Source organism: Nomascus leucogenys, chromosome 21 (assembly GCF_006542625.1).
Source record: "Nomascus leucogenys isolate Asia chromosome 21, Asia_NLE_v1, whole genome shotgun sequence".
In the NCBI taxonomy this organism is placed as follows: Eukaryota; Metazoa; Chordata; class Mammalia; order Primates; family Hylobatidae; genus Nomascus; species Nomascus leucogenys.
Window position 1 is genome coordinate 19,772,819 of NC_044401.1, and position 13,752 is coordinate 19,786,570.

General features: G+C 38.2%; 1 protein-coding gene and 1 pseudogene across 11 annotated transcripts in view; both read left to right on the forward strand.

Annotated features, from left to right (window-relative positions):
- Positions 1-13,752, forward strand: part of SENP7 (SUMO specific peptidase 7) — a 182,446-nt gene that overhangs the window by 50,889 nt on the left and 117,805 nt on the right. For all 10 annotated transcript variants that reach the window (XM_003261745.4, XM_004091726.3, XM_012501066.2 and 7 more), the window contains one exon: positions 5,252-5,349. In XM_003261745.4, the coding sequence (XP_003261793.2) occupies positions 5,252-5,349 (98 nt within the window). The remainder of the gene's footprint in view (positions 1-5,251; positions 5,350-13,752) is intronic.
- On the forward strand, positions 6,160-7,306 carry LOC100594220 (annotated as a pseudogene). Its single transcript, XR_001114374.2, has one exon. The product of XR_001114374.2 is annotated as a transcription factor BTF3 pseudogene (transcript).

Here is a 13,752-nt window from a genome sequence, read left to right on the forward strand (position 1 = left end):
GGATTTTCGTGAACTGCATATTCAGCTGTCCGATCGTTCCTTTGGAAGTTTTGTCTCAGAGGAGTACCCGGCCAAGTGAGGTGTCAGTCTGTCCCTACTGGAGGGTGCCTCCCAGTTAGGCTGCTGGGGGGTCAGGGACCCACTTTAGGAGGCAGTCTGCCTGTTCTCAGATCTCCAGTTGCTTGCTGGGAGAACCACTACTCTCTTCAGAGCTGTTAGACAGGGACATTTAAGTCTGCAGAGGTTACTGCTGACTTTTTGTTTGTCTGTGCCCTGCCCCCAGAGGTGGAGCCTACAGAGGCAGGCAGGCCTCCTTGAGGTGTGGTGGGCTCCACCCAGTTCGAGCTTCCTGGCTGCTTTGTTTACCTAAGCAAGCCTGGGCAATGGCGGGCGCCCCTCCCCCAGCCTCACTGGGGCCTTGCAGTTTGATCTCAGACCGCTGTGCTAGCAACCAGCGAGACTCCGTGGGCATAGGTCCTTCCAAGCCAGGTGCGGGACACAATCTCCTGGTGTGCCGTTTTCCAAGCCCTTTGGAAAAGCGCAGTATTAGGGTGGGAGTGACCCAATTTTCCAGGTGCCGTTTGTCACCCCTTTCTTTGACTAGGAAAGGGAACTCCCTGACCCCTTGTGCTTCCTGGGTGAGGCAGTGCCTCACCCTGCTTCGGCTCGTGCATGGTGCGCTGCACCAACTTTCCTGCACCCACTGTTTGGCACTCCCTAGTGAGATAAACCTGGTACCTCAGATGGAAATGTAGAAATCACCCAACTTCTGCGTGGCTCATGCTGGGAGCTATAGACTGGAACTGTTCCTATTCGGCCATCTTTAGAGGATTATTCTTATTCTATTTTATTTCAAGTAGAATTCTTGCTCATTTTTTAAATCCGAGTTTTTATTTTATATATTTATTTATTTTTTTATTTATGGTACAGGTTTTTGCAGTGTCACGGAGGCCTGAGTGCAGTGGTACGATTATAGCTCACTGCAGCCTCAAACTCCTAGGCTCAAGTGATCCTCCTGCCTCAGCCTCCTGGGTAGCTGGGACTACAGACACGTGCTACCACCTTTATTGTAGAGATAGGGTCTCACTGTGTTTATCAGACTGGTCCCAAACTTCTCACCTCAAGTGGTCTTCCTGCCTCAGCCCCCCAAAATGTTGGGATTACAGGCATAAGCCACTGTACCTGGCTCAAGTCTGAGTTTTTAGTCTTTGTTATTGATGTGTAGGAATTCTTTATATAATAAGGATATGAGTCTGTTGTCAGTATGGTTATTGCAAATACTTGCAATCTGTGGCTGTTTTATTTCTTAATTGTATGTCTTTTGATGAGCAGAAATATTTGATTTTGATGAATGTAGTTTATTAGTCTTTTCCTTTATTCTTAGTGGTTTCCTTCTTTTTTTTTTCTAGGCAGAGTCTCACTCTTTTGCTGAGATTGGAGTGCAATGGTGTGATCTCAGCTCACTGCAACCTCTGCCTCCTAGGTTCCAGCGATTCTCATGCCTCAGCCTCCCCAGTAGCTGGTACTACAGGCCTGCACCACCACGCCCAGCTAATTTTTGTATTTTTAGTAGAGGTGGGGTTTTATCGTGTTGCCCAGGCTGGTCTTGAACTCCTGGCCTCTAGCGAGCCATCCACCTTGGCCTCCCAAAGTGCTGGGATTACAGATGTGAGCCACTGCACCTGGTCTCTTTATTCTTAGTGTTTCTTTTCTTTCTTTTTCTTTTCTGTTTTTTTTTTTTTTTTTTTTGAGACAGTTTCACTCTTGTTGCCCAGGCTGGAGTGTAATGGCGCGATCTTGGCTCACCCCAACCTCCACCTCCTGGGTTCAAGTGATTCTTCTGCCTCAGCTTCTTGAGTAGCTGGGATTATAGGCATGTGCCACCACGCCTGCCTAATTTTGTATTTTAGTAGAGACGGGGTTTCTCCATGTTGGTCAGGCTGGTCTCGAACTCATGACCTGAGGTTATCTACCAGCCTCAGCCTCCCAAAGTGCTGGGATTACAGGCTTGAGCCACTGTATTCTTAGTGGTTTCTTAATGCTGTATTTCTTACTGGAGATTTATTCATTTGCTTTTTTGCTATTGTTGTGACAAAATACATATAACACAAAATTTACCATATTAGCCATTTTATAGCATTCAATTTAGTTGCATTTAGTTCACTCACAGTGTTGTGCAACCACTTTCTCTGTCTAGTTTCAGAACTTTTTCATCACCCCAAATGGAAACTCTTTAACCATTAAGCATTCACTTCTTGTTTTATCTCTCTATTCACCCCACTTCCCAGCCCCTGGAAATTACTACTTTGTGTTCTGTTGCCTGGATTTTCCTGTTCTAGATATTTCACAAAAACAGAATCACTCAATATATGATCTTTTGTGTCTATGGCTTCTTTCACTTAGCACAAATGCTTTCAAAGTTCATCCATGTTATAGTGTGTGGTAGTACTTTAGTTCTTTTTATGGTCTAATAATATTCCATTGTATGGATATATCACATTTGTTCATCTGTTCATCTGTTTGTATTGTTTTCACCTTTTTTGCTGTTATTGAATAATGCTTCTATGAACATACAAGTATCTGTTTGAAAACCTGTTTTCCATTCTTTTGTTTTATACTTAGGATGGGAATTGCTGTGTTAGGTGGTAATTTTATGTTTAAGTTATCGAGGAACTGCGATACTGTTTTTTTTTTTTCTTACAGTAGCTGTACCATTTGCATTCCCACTAGCAATGTGTGAAGTTTCCAGGTTCTTTATATACTCACCAACACTTATTTTTTTCCCTCTTTCTTGCGCTTTTACTTCCTTTTCCTTCTCTCTTCCTTCATTCTTCATCCTAGTGTGTACAAAATCATATGTAACTGGGGTTTTGACTTGCATTTATTTGTGTTTCCATATAAATTTTAGGGGTATTTTTCCTTCTTCTGGGAAGAATGTTATTGATATTTTTATAGGGATTTTGGTGAATCTATAGATTTCTTCATTTTGTGTGGACATTTTAACAACACTGATTCTTTTTTCATTTTTCTTTTTTTCTTCTTGAAGGAGATAAACAATATTTATTCAAACCATGACCATGGAGTATCTGTCCGTTATTTTGACGTTCTCCAGTTTCTTTCATCAATGTTTTATGGTTTTCATTGTGGAGATCTTTCACTTCTTTGGTTTGGATTTGCATTTCCTAATGACCAATGACATTGAGTGTCTTCTAATGTGCTTTTTGTCATTTGTGTAGTTTTTTGGAGAAATATCTATTCACATTCTTTGCCCATTAAAAAACTATTTTTGTCTTTATCTTACTGAATTGTAAGAGGTTTTTTTTTTTAATTTTGAATACTATACCTTTTTTCTTTTAAGAGATGGGGTCTTGCTATGTTGCCCAGGCTGACCTGGAACTCTTGGCCTCAAGCAATCCTCCTGCCTTGGCCTTCCAGAGTGCTGGGATTACAGGTGTGAGCCATTGTGGTTGACCTGGATACTATACTTTTATCAGTTATATTATTTGCAAATATTTCCTCCCATTTGGTGGGTTGGTTGCCTTTTCACTATTCCAGTAGTGTACTTTGATGAATAAAAGTTTCAAATTTTGCTGATGTCCAATTTATCATTTTTCTCTTATTACTTGTGGTTTTTTTAGTCATATCTGTGAAGTCATTGCCAAATACAAGTCATGAAAATGTACTGCTGTGTTTTTTTCTAAGAGCTTCATAATTTTAGCTCTTCTCTCCATTTGAATTTAGGTTTTCTCTCCATTTGAATTCATTTTTGAATATGGTGTGAGGCAAGGGTCAAAGTTCATACTTTTGCATGTGGTGGTCCAGTTGTTCTAGAACTATTTGTTGAAAGTTTATTTTTCTCCCATGAATGGTTTTGGCATCCTTGTTGAAAATCAATTATTGGTCCTAGATATATGGGTTTATTTCTAGACTTTCAATTCTGTCCCATAAATCTGTATGTTTACCCTTTGCCAACATTGTTTTGATTACTATAGCTTCATAGTAAATTTTGAAACTGAAATGTGAGTCCTCTAATTTTGCCCTCCTTCTTCAAGATTGTTTTGGTTCTTCTGAGCCTCTTGTAATTAATCGTCAGATTAGTTTGTCCATCTCTGCAAAACAGGCTGTTGGAATTTTGGAAGGGAGTGAATGGAATCTGGAGGTCATTTTGGGGAGTAATGCCCAACTGCTAACCAAAATAGTTGATATAGTTAATAAAGTCTTTCAGTCCTCGATTAGGGGATGTCTTTTCATTTACTTAGGGTTTCTTTAATTTCTTACAGCATGTTTTGATATTTTCAGCAGAAAAGTCTTACATTGCCTTGACTAAATTTATTATTGGGTGTTTTATTCTTTTTGATATGCTATTATAAGTGGAATTTTTTTTCTTAATTTCTCTTTCAGATTTCTCATTGCCATTAAATAGAAATACAACTGATTTTGGCCTTTCGATCTTATATCCTGCAACTTTTCTGAATTAGTCGATCAACCTTAACATTTTCTTTTTGGTGGATTCTTCCCTCTTTTGGTTATTGCGAATCATGGACTACAAATATGACTGTACAAATATCTCTTTTATGAAGACAGTCTTGTAAATTTATTACAAATGTCTGTTCTGTGATGTGGAAGTAAAACCAAAACTTAATACAGATGTAATCATTGTATATCTTTGTGAGGTAGCTACTGTTATTATATCCCTTTTCAGATAAAGAAACTAAGACATAGAGAATATAAATGACTTATTTGCCTAGGCTAACACTGTGTATTAAATAAATTAATTTGAACCTTTTATTCTAGTCATATTTAATCTAAACTCTATCAATAAGGTGTCCGGCTCTTTCCTAAAATTTTCCATGTGGCAGTTCCTAGGTAACTAATTTTAATATCTTTCAATTGTTATAGGTACAGTTACTTTAGAGTCATAGGCCCTATTTAACCTTCTGTGTAATAATTTTTGTCACTTCGTTTAAGTACATTCCAGATTTTAATAGCTATTTAAGCTTTGGAATCTCAAAGTGTTGATTTTTTTATTAAAATTACCTTGGTATTTTAAAATGTCTTCCTAGTATTTTTTGGTGGACTTACATTTATGCATTAGCAAAAGAGCCAGATATTCCATAAATTGCACTTATTATTTTTCTCTGTGAACTATGTATTTGATCGTTTATAACAAATTTCCAAATAAAAAAGAACAGTTTAAATGCCTCTTGTGATATTGATGTGTTTATTATTAAAATTTCATTTTTTTTCCTAGTGGGAAAGAAGCCTAAGGAATAAAGTCATCTCTCTAGACCGTAAAAATAAAAAACATATCCGAGGGTGTCCTGCTACTTCCAAGTCATCACCAGAAAGGTAAGTAAGATATGTGTGTGTGTGTGTGACATAGTATGGGCTTATCCTATAAAGTTGACCATAAATGATTCATTTAAGCTTGTTGGATCTCAATTATGACCACATGTTTAAAATAGAAGGTTTGAATTCAGTGGACTCTAAGATTCTTTCAGCCTCTAACTTTCTGTGATTTTAAGTATCTTAACTCCCTTGTTTTTGTGCATTTGGAAATCTTGATAAGCTTTTGCTGATAATGCAAGAGTTATACATAGACTGATAATGATGATTGAGTCATTGTTTGCGATCAGCAGTGAGAAAGGGTGCTCCATTTCTTCTTCTTCTTTTTTATTTTTTAAAGGCTAGTCAAATGAAGCAGTGGGAGTGGAGCAGAAACAGACATCTGCAACTTGTAATCAACTGGTTGTAAACACCTCTGTACTTGGGCCAGCCAAAAATGCTCCGTTTAGCAACTATGGTCCTCCTATAGTCATAGTGTTAACAAATTATTTGTATAGGGGAATTAAATATCTGGAGGATTCAAATTACAGTTGTTACTAGAAATAATTTAGAACATTTCAGAATAGGACATAAATCAATGATTAGAAAGTTATTTTAAAAAGAGTATTGAATTTTCTTTTTAACATATTGAATGAAAAAATGACAATAGCAAATTATAATTATTGGAAAGTCACACAAATTTAGAAGACTCATTGGGGTCCTTGAATTTATGTCAAAGTACTTCTATAAACTACTTAGTCTAATTCTCCCTTTTCAAGTAAATTGTGTGTCGGAAATATAAACACATATTAGTGACTCCATAGCAGTTTATGAGCCTCTTGACATTATTACCATACCATGGATAAATTGTCAAGGTGAATAAGGCAGGTCTATTGATGCAGTGATGATGCTTTCATCCTTAGAACAAGCACACACTCAGTTTTCAGACTTGGTTTCTCAAAAAGATTTACATGAAAAATTGTACTTGGTTTGAGAGATGGAATGCTAGAAGTAAAGGAATGATAATTTTTAATTAATAAAAACCAAGCCACATTTTCAGAAAGGTTTGCACATACAAAGTTGTTTTATCTTATGGGAGACATACCCTGAAGACTTTGCATGCTTCACAACATATATCATTCCCCTTTAGCTGCCATCTTGCATCTCCGCATGTGTGCGCCTAATCTCAGCTGGTCCACCCGAGACCCTCTGAGCACCAACCCTAGTTCTCTGCATGGCCCTTTATCTGCTCTGATAGGATGAAAGAAACAATCATGAACCAGGAAAAACTTGCCAAACTGCAGGCACAAGTGCTCATTGGTGGAAAAGGAACTACTCGTAGAAGGAAGAAGGTGGTTCATAGAACAGCCACAGCAGATGATAAAAAACTTCAGTTCTCCTTAAAGAAGTTACGGGTAAACAATATCTTTGGTATTGAAGAGGTGCATATGTTTACAAACCAAGGAACAGTGATCCACTTTAACAACCCTAAAGTTCAGGCGTCTCTGGCAGCAAACACTTTCACCATTACAGGCCATGTCGAGACAAAGCAGCTGACAGAAATGCTACCCGGCATCTTAAACCAGCTTGGTGCAGACAGTCTGACTAGTTTAAGCAGACTGGCTCAAGCTTTGCCCAAACAATCTGTGGATGGAAAAGCACCACTTGCTACTGGGGAGGATGATGATGATGAAGTTCCTGATCTTGTGGAGAATTTTGATGAGGCTTCCAAGAATGAGGCAAACTGAATTGAGTCAACTTCTGAAGATAAAACTTGAAGTTACTGGGAGCTGCTATTTTATATTATGACTACTTTTAAAGAAATTTTTGTTTATGGATCTGATAAAATCCAGATCTCTAATATTTTTAAGCCCAAGCCCTTTGGACACTGCAGCTCTTTTCAGTTTTTGCTTATACACAATTCATTCTTTGCAGCTAATTAAGCCGAAGAAGCCTGAGAATAAACTTTGAAACAAAGGTTAATAAAGTTCTTTGCCTAGTAAAAACAAAACAAAACAAAACAAAAAACTTGTATCATTCAGGCCGGGCACGGTGGCTCACACCTGTAGTCCCAGCACTTTTGGAGACCGAGGCAGGTGGATCACTTGAGTGCAGGAGTTCAAGTACAGCTTGGGCAACATGGCAAAACACCATCTCTACAAAAAACTAATAAAAGTAAAATTTAAAAAATATTTACATTATTTAAATCTCACTTTTCCATAAGAATGCTTGTAAAGTGGTGGGCACAGGTTCTTTGGGATATCAATCAATAATTTTGCAACATATTATTACTTTAATTTTGCCTTTTAGTTTTCTGGCATTATCTCTAATTTTTTTTTCAGTTTATTTTTTGCTAAATTATCAGCCTAGCATAAAAAGATAATTGTTTGGCCTTCCTTATAGAATTTACGACATCTGACTTCTGTTCCAGGGTTAGTGATTTTCAGGCATGGTCACAGCATTAACATTATAACATCTATTTAATATACACTTAATGATATTGTTAGAGGATAAAAAGGTTTTAAAATTCAATAGCAGTAGAAATAGAATTAAAAATACAATAATGACCCAAATCACCATCTTTTTAATAAACAAAAAGAACAATGTGGTTGACATGATCCTAACAAAGGAAAATGATATATTTTTTAAACTGATAAAAGTGATGTAGCCAACAGGCAATAGTGTAATTAATTAGTTTTATAGTTTACTCAGCCAATTTTTGAATAATATAATGTGATTTTTGACAGATTTTTAAAATCTAGAGGGCTTTGTATCATTTCAAAATTTTGTACCGAAGACACATATATGTCTTATATATATATATAACTAATTATCTATATTAATGCATAATTAGTTTAAATTCACAATATTAAAATGTTCATAAAAGATTTCCGGGGGATGTGTATGAATATTAAAAAGTGGAATTTAAAAAGTATCTCTGATGTATGGTAGAAAGGACCTGAGTCATTTCCAAATCCTGGTTGTCTTAAGCTAGGAGCAGGCATCTTGTCTATACTTTAGTTTTTCTCTACTGAAAGTTCTGGAGCTTTTGATTCTTAACCTTTTTCTGAATGTTCTACTTCTAAAAGGTAGGTAAAATGGGATGGTTAGGATATCTAGACTATCTGGAAACTAAGGTGGGACAGAACATGATGAGTTGTTTAGATGAAACTGGATTATGACAGTTAAGTTAGTAGGCAGAATTAGAAGTGACTTGGTTCAAAACAACAGGAATGGGAAATTATGATGTATTTGCTTCACAGCACAAGAATTTTGTAAAATTCTCTTGGGCAGATTATTTTTAGAAGAGAACCAGTTTGGTTTTTCTCTTTTAATTGGATTCTTTATTCCTTGCTTGATCTCATTTTCATTATCAGTGAGCTTACATAATTTGTACCTACAGATTTGGTTGTCTTGTAGTGTAATTTTTTTTAAATCAAGTTATGCTGTTCTTCCTACTCCACTAATTATTTGGCATATCAGTCATAAGAGTACATGAGCAATATCAGGTTGGAACTGAAAACCCTCTATTTATAATTATGGCAGCTAATATCTGTTGAGTACTTATTATATGTTAAGCATTAGGCTAAGCCTGAACTGTCCTATTTAGTTTTCATAAGTCTGTGAGATGTAAGTAGCATTGGCCTTATCTCATAGTTGAGGAAATTTAGGCCTTCTTACTATAATGGAGAGGAATGTTATTAATGCATCTCTAGGAAACCTAGTTCAGTATTAACAGGCTTAAATTTTTTTTTAATTATACTTTAAGTTTTAGGGTACATGTGCACAACGTGCAGGTTCGTTACATATGTATCCATGTGTCATGTTGCTGTGCTGCACCCATTAACTCGTCATTTAGCATTAGGTATATCTCCTAATGCTGTCCCTCCCTCCTCCCCCCACCCCACAACAGTCCCCGGAGTGTGATGTTCCCCTTCCTGTGTCCATGAGTTCTCATTGTTCAGTTCCCACCTATGAGTGAGAACATGCGGTGTTTGGTTTTTTTGTCCTTGCGATAGTTTACTGAGAATGATGGTTTCCAGTTTCATCCATGTCCCTACAAAGGACATGAACTCATCATTTTTTTATGGCTGCATAGTATTCCATGGTGTATATGTGCCACATTTTCTTAATCCAGTCTATCGTTGTTGGACATTTGGGTTGGTTCCAAGTCTTTGCTATTGTGAATAGTGCTGCAATAAACATACGTGTGCATGTGTCTTTATAGCAGCATGATTTATAGTCCTTTGGGTATATACCCAGTAATGGGATGGCTGGGTCAAATGGTAAAGCTAGCAGAAGGCTAGAAATAACTAAAATCAGAGCAGAACTGAAGGAAATAGAGACACAAAAAACCCTTCAAAAAATTAATGAATCCAGGAGGTGGTTTTTTGAAAAGATCAAAATTGATAGACCACTAGCAAGACTAATGAAGAAAAGAGAGAAGAATCAAATAGATGCAATAAAAAATGAAAAAGGGGATATCACCACTGATCCCACAGAAATACAATCTACCGTCAGAGAATACTACAAACACCTCTATGCAAATAAACTAGAAAATCTAGAAGAAATGGATAAATTCCTTGACAAATACACCCTCCCAAGACTAAACCAGGAAGAAGTTGAATCTCTGAATAGACCAATAACAGGCTCTGAAATTGTGGCAATAATCAATAGCTTACCAACCAAAAAGAGTCCAGGACCTGATGTATTCACAGCTGAATTCTACCAGAGGTACAAGGAGGAACTGGTACCATTCCTTCTGAAACTATTCCAATCGGTAGAAAAAGAGGGAATCCTCCCTAACACATTTTATGAGGCCAGCATCATCCTGATACCAAAGCCTGGCAGAGACATAACCAAAAAAGAGAATTTCAGACCAATATCCTTGATGAACATTGATGCAAAAATCCTCAATAAAATACTGGCAAACCGAATCCAGCAGCACATCAAAAAGCTTATCCACCATAATCAAGTGGGCTTCATCCCTGGGATGCAAGGCTGGTTCAACATACGCAAATCAATAAATGTAATCCAGCATATAAACAGAACCAAAGACAAAAACCACATGATTATCTCAATAGATGCAGAAAAGGCCTTTGACAAAATTCAACAACCCTTCATGCTAAAAACTCTCAATAAATTAGGTATTGATGGGATGTATCTCAAAATAATAAGAGCTATCTATGACAAACCCACAGCCAATATCATACTGAATGGGCAAAAACTGGAAGCATTCCCTTTGAAAACTGGCACAAGACAGTGATGCCCTCTCTCACCACTCCTATTCAACATTTTGTTTACTCTTATGTCTTGGTGGTTTTCTGTAGTGATAATGACTGATTCCTCTCTCTCATTTGTGTCTGCTCTTCCAGTTAGTTTTATACTTTTGTGTGCTTTCATGATGGTAGATACTGTCTTTTTGCTTGTAGATATATGTCTCCCTTAAGCATTTTTCATAGCATCAGTCAAGCAGTTATAAATTACTGTTTTTGTTTGTCTGAGAAAGACTTTGTTTATTCTTCATTTCTGAAGGATAGCTTTGCTGAATATATCATTCTTGGCTGGTAGTTCTTTATTTCAGTGCTTTGAAGATATCATCCCATTCTCTTCTGGCCTAGAAAGTTTTTGTTGAGAAATTTAGTTAGTCTGATGGAGATTCCCTTATATGTGACTTGATGCTCTTCTCTTGCTATTTTTAGATTTCTGTCTTTGGCTTTGATTTTTGACAGTTTGAGCATAATGTCTGGGAGAAGTATAGTGTCTTGGGTTGAATCCATTTGGTAAAATTTGAACTTACTGTATCTTTTTTTTTATAGCTTCCACTTTTTTTTTTTTATTATACTTTAGGGTTTTAGGGTACATGTGCACAATGTGCAGGTTTGTTACATATGTATCCATGTGCCATGTTGATTTCCTGCACCCATTAACTCGTCATTTAGCATTAGGTGTATCTCCTAATGCTGTCCCTCCCCCCTTCCTCCACCCCACAACAGTCCCCGGAGTGTGATGTTCCCCTTCCTGTGTCCATGAGTTCTCATTGTTCAGTTCCCACCTATGAGAGAGAACATGCGGTGTTTGGTTTTTTGTCCTTGCGATAGTTTACTGAGAATGATGTTTTCCAGTTTCATCCATGTCCCTACAAAGGACACGAACTCATCATTTTTTATGGCTGCATAGTATTCCATGGTGTATATGTGCCACATTTTCTTAATCCAGTCTATCGTTGTTGGACATTTGGGTTGGTTCCAACTCTTTGCTATTGTGAATAGTGCCGCAATAAACATACGTGTGCATGTGTCTTTATAGCAGCATGATTTATAGTCCTTTGGGTATCATGATGTGTATTATCTCTCATAAGAGTGGAGAAATTTTAGCTATTATTTTGTTAAATAGGATTTCTATGTCTTTGCCCATCTCTTCTCCTCTGAAACAACTGAAATCTGAATATTTGGTCTTTTTATAATGTAACATGTGTCCTGTTGGCTTTATTAATTATTGTTTTTTGTCTGACTGGTTTATTTCAAAAGAAATGTCTTCAAGTTCAGAATTTTTTTCTCCTGCTTTGTCTATTGTTGAAGTTCTTAATTGTGTTTTTGTTTCATTAATTGAACTCTTCTATTCCAGGATTTTTGTTTGGTTCTTTTTAATGAGACCTATCTCTTTGTTGATTTCCCATTTATATCCTGAATTTCTTTTCTGATTTTTTTTGTATTGTTTTTCTGTGTTCTCTTGTAACTTTTCAAGTTTCCTTAGATTGGGATCCCCAACCCCTGGGGCCATGGACTGGTACTGGTCCGTGGCCTGTTAGGAACCAGGCCGCAGAGCCAGGGGGTGAGTGGCAGGTGAGTGAACATTACTGCCTGAGCTCTGCCTCCTGTCAGATTTGTGGGAGCATTAGATTGTCACAGGAGCATGAACCCTATTGTGAACTGTGCATGCAAGGGACCTAGGCTGCATGTTCCTTGTGAGAATCTCATGCCTGATGATCTAAGATGGAACAGTTTTGTCCTGAAACAATCCATACTCCCCTGCCATCCCCTGGTCTGTGGAAAAATTGTCTTCCCTGAAACTGGTGCCTGGTGCCAAGAAGTTGGGGATTGCTGCCTTAGTTAATTATTTTGAGTTTGTTTTCAGGCATTTCATACATGTATTTTTCTCTGTGTTACGTTACTGGAGAATTATTGTATTTTTTTGGAGGTGTCATGCTTTCTTGCTTTGTCATGTTTCTTATGTTCTTATGTTGATATCCATGCATCTGGTGTGACAGTTGTTTCTTTCAGTTTTACGGATTAACTTCATCTGGTAGAGACTTTTCCTGTAGATGTATCTATGATATTTGTTAGGGTTGTATTCTGAGTAGATGCAGTGGTATAATCTCCGTGTTATTTCTTTGCGTCGTAATCAGTGATATTGGTGTCTGCAAGGTCCTTATTGTCTTATACTGCAATTTATTTGTTTATTTTTAAAATTTTCAGACTCGTCAGCAGGAAGTGAATCTGTGGTTTCTAACGGAGACTGTGGCAAGGCTTTACTGGGGACAGGTACACCAGGCTTGCTAGTCTTTGGACCCCTGGGTGGCATGTATGAGCATCAGTCATGGTAGGGATGAGCCATTTGTGCCAGTTCTTGGGATTCCTGGTGGTAACATGGGTTAGGGTGGTGGTTAGGGTCCAGGCAGGTCAGTTGTTGGGTCCCCGGTCAGCATGTTTGGTGCCGGCTGTGGCCGAGGTAGGTGGCAGGAAACAATGGGTGGGTTCTCAGGTCACTGGATGGTGTACTTGGGCATTGGCAATGGTGAGTAGGGTGGGCTAGTACTTAGGCCCCTTGATGGTGTGTGTGGGCTGTGGTAGTGGCAGTGGACAGGGCAGCCCTGTCTTTAGGCACAGTATTGTACGGGCAGGTCCTGGTGGCAGCAGATTGGGTGGGCCTGTTCTTTCTTCCTGGGACAGTGCCTGTGGATACTGTTTGCAGGGTCAGGGTGTACCTGTCCTTGGGTCCCCAGGTGGTGTGCATGGGTGTTGGCTGTAGCCATAGTGGTGGGCGGTGGCAGCTGTTTTTCAAGTTATTGGTGCTGTTGGGCACTGGCGGCAATGAGTGGGCCTGGCCAATACTCATGCTTCTGGACAGCATGGGCATAGGCTTGTCCTCAGGCCCTTACTGTACAGGTAAGCACTGGTGGCAGCAAATGAAGTGTTACTATTTGGTTCTGGGATGACATGCTTGTGTGCTGTTTGGAGTAGGCAGGTCTCACTTGTCTTTAGGCACCTGGATGGCGGGTGTGGGTGCTGATGGTGGTGGTGAGCTGGGCAGGCCTCCATAGATGTACTTTATCATGTTGGAGAATTTCCTTCCTATTCTTAATTTGGTAGCGGCTTTCAAAATAATGTATGCATGTTTGAATTTCCTGCATTCTCATACTGTAAT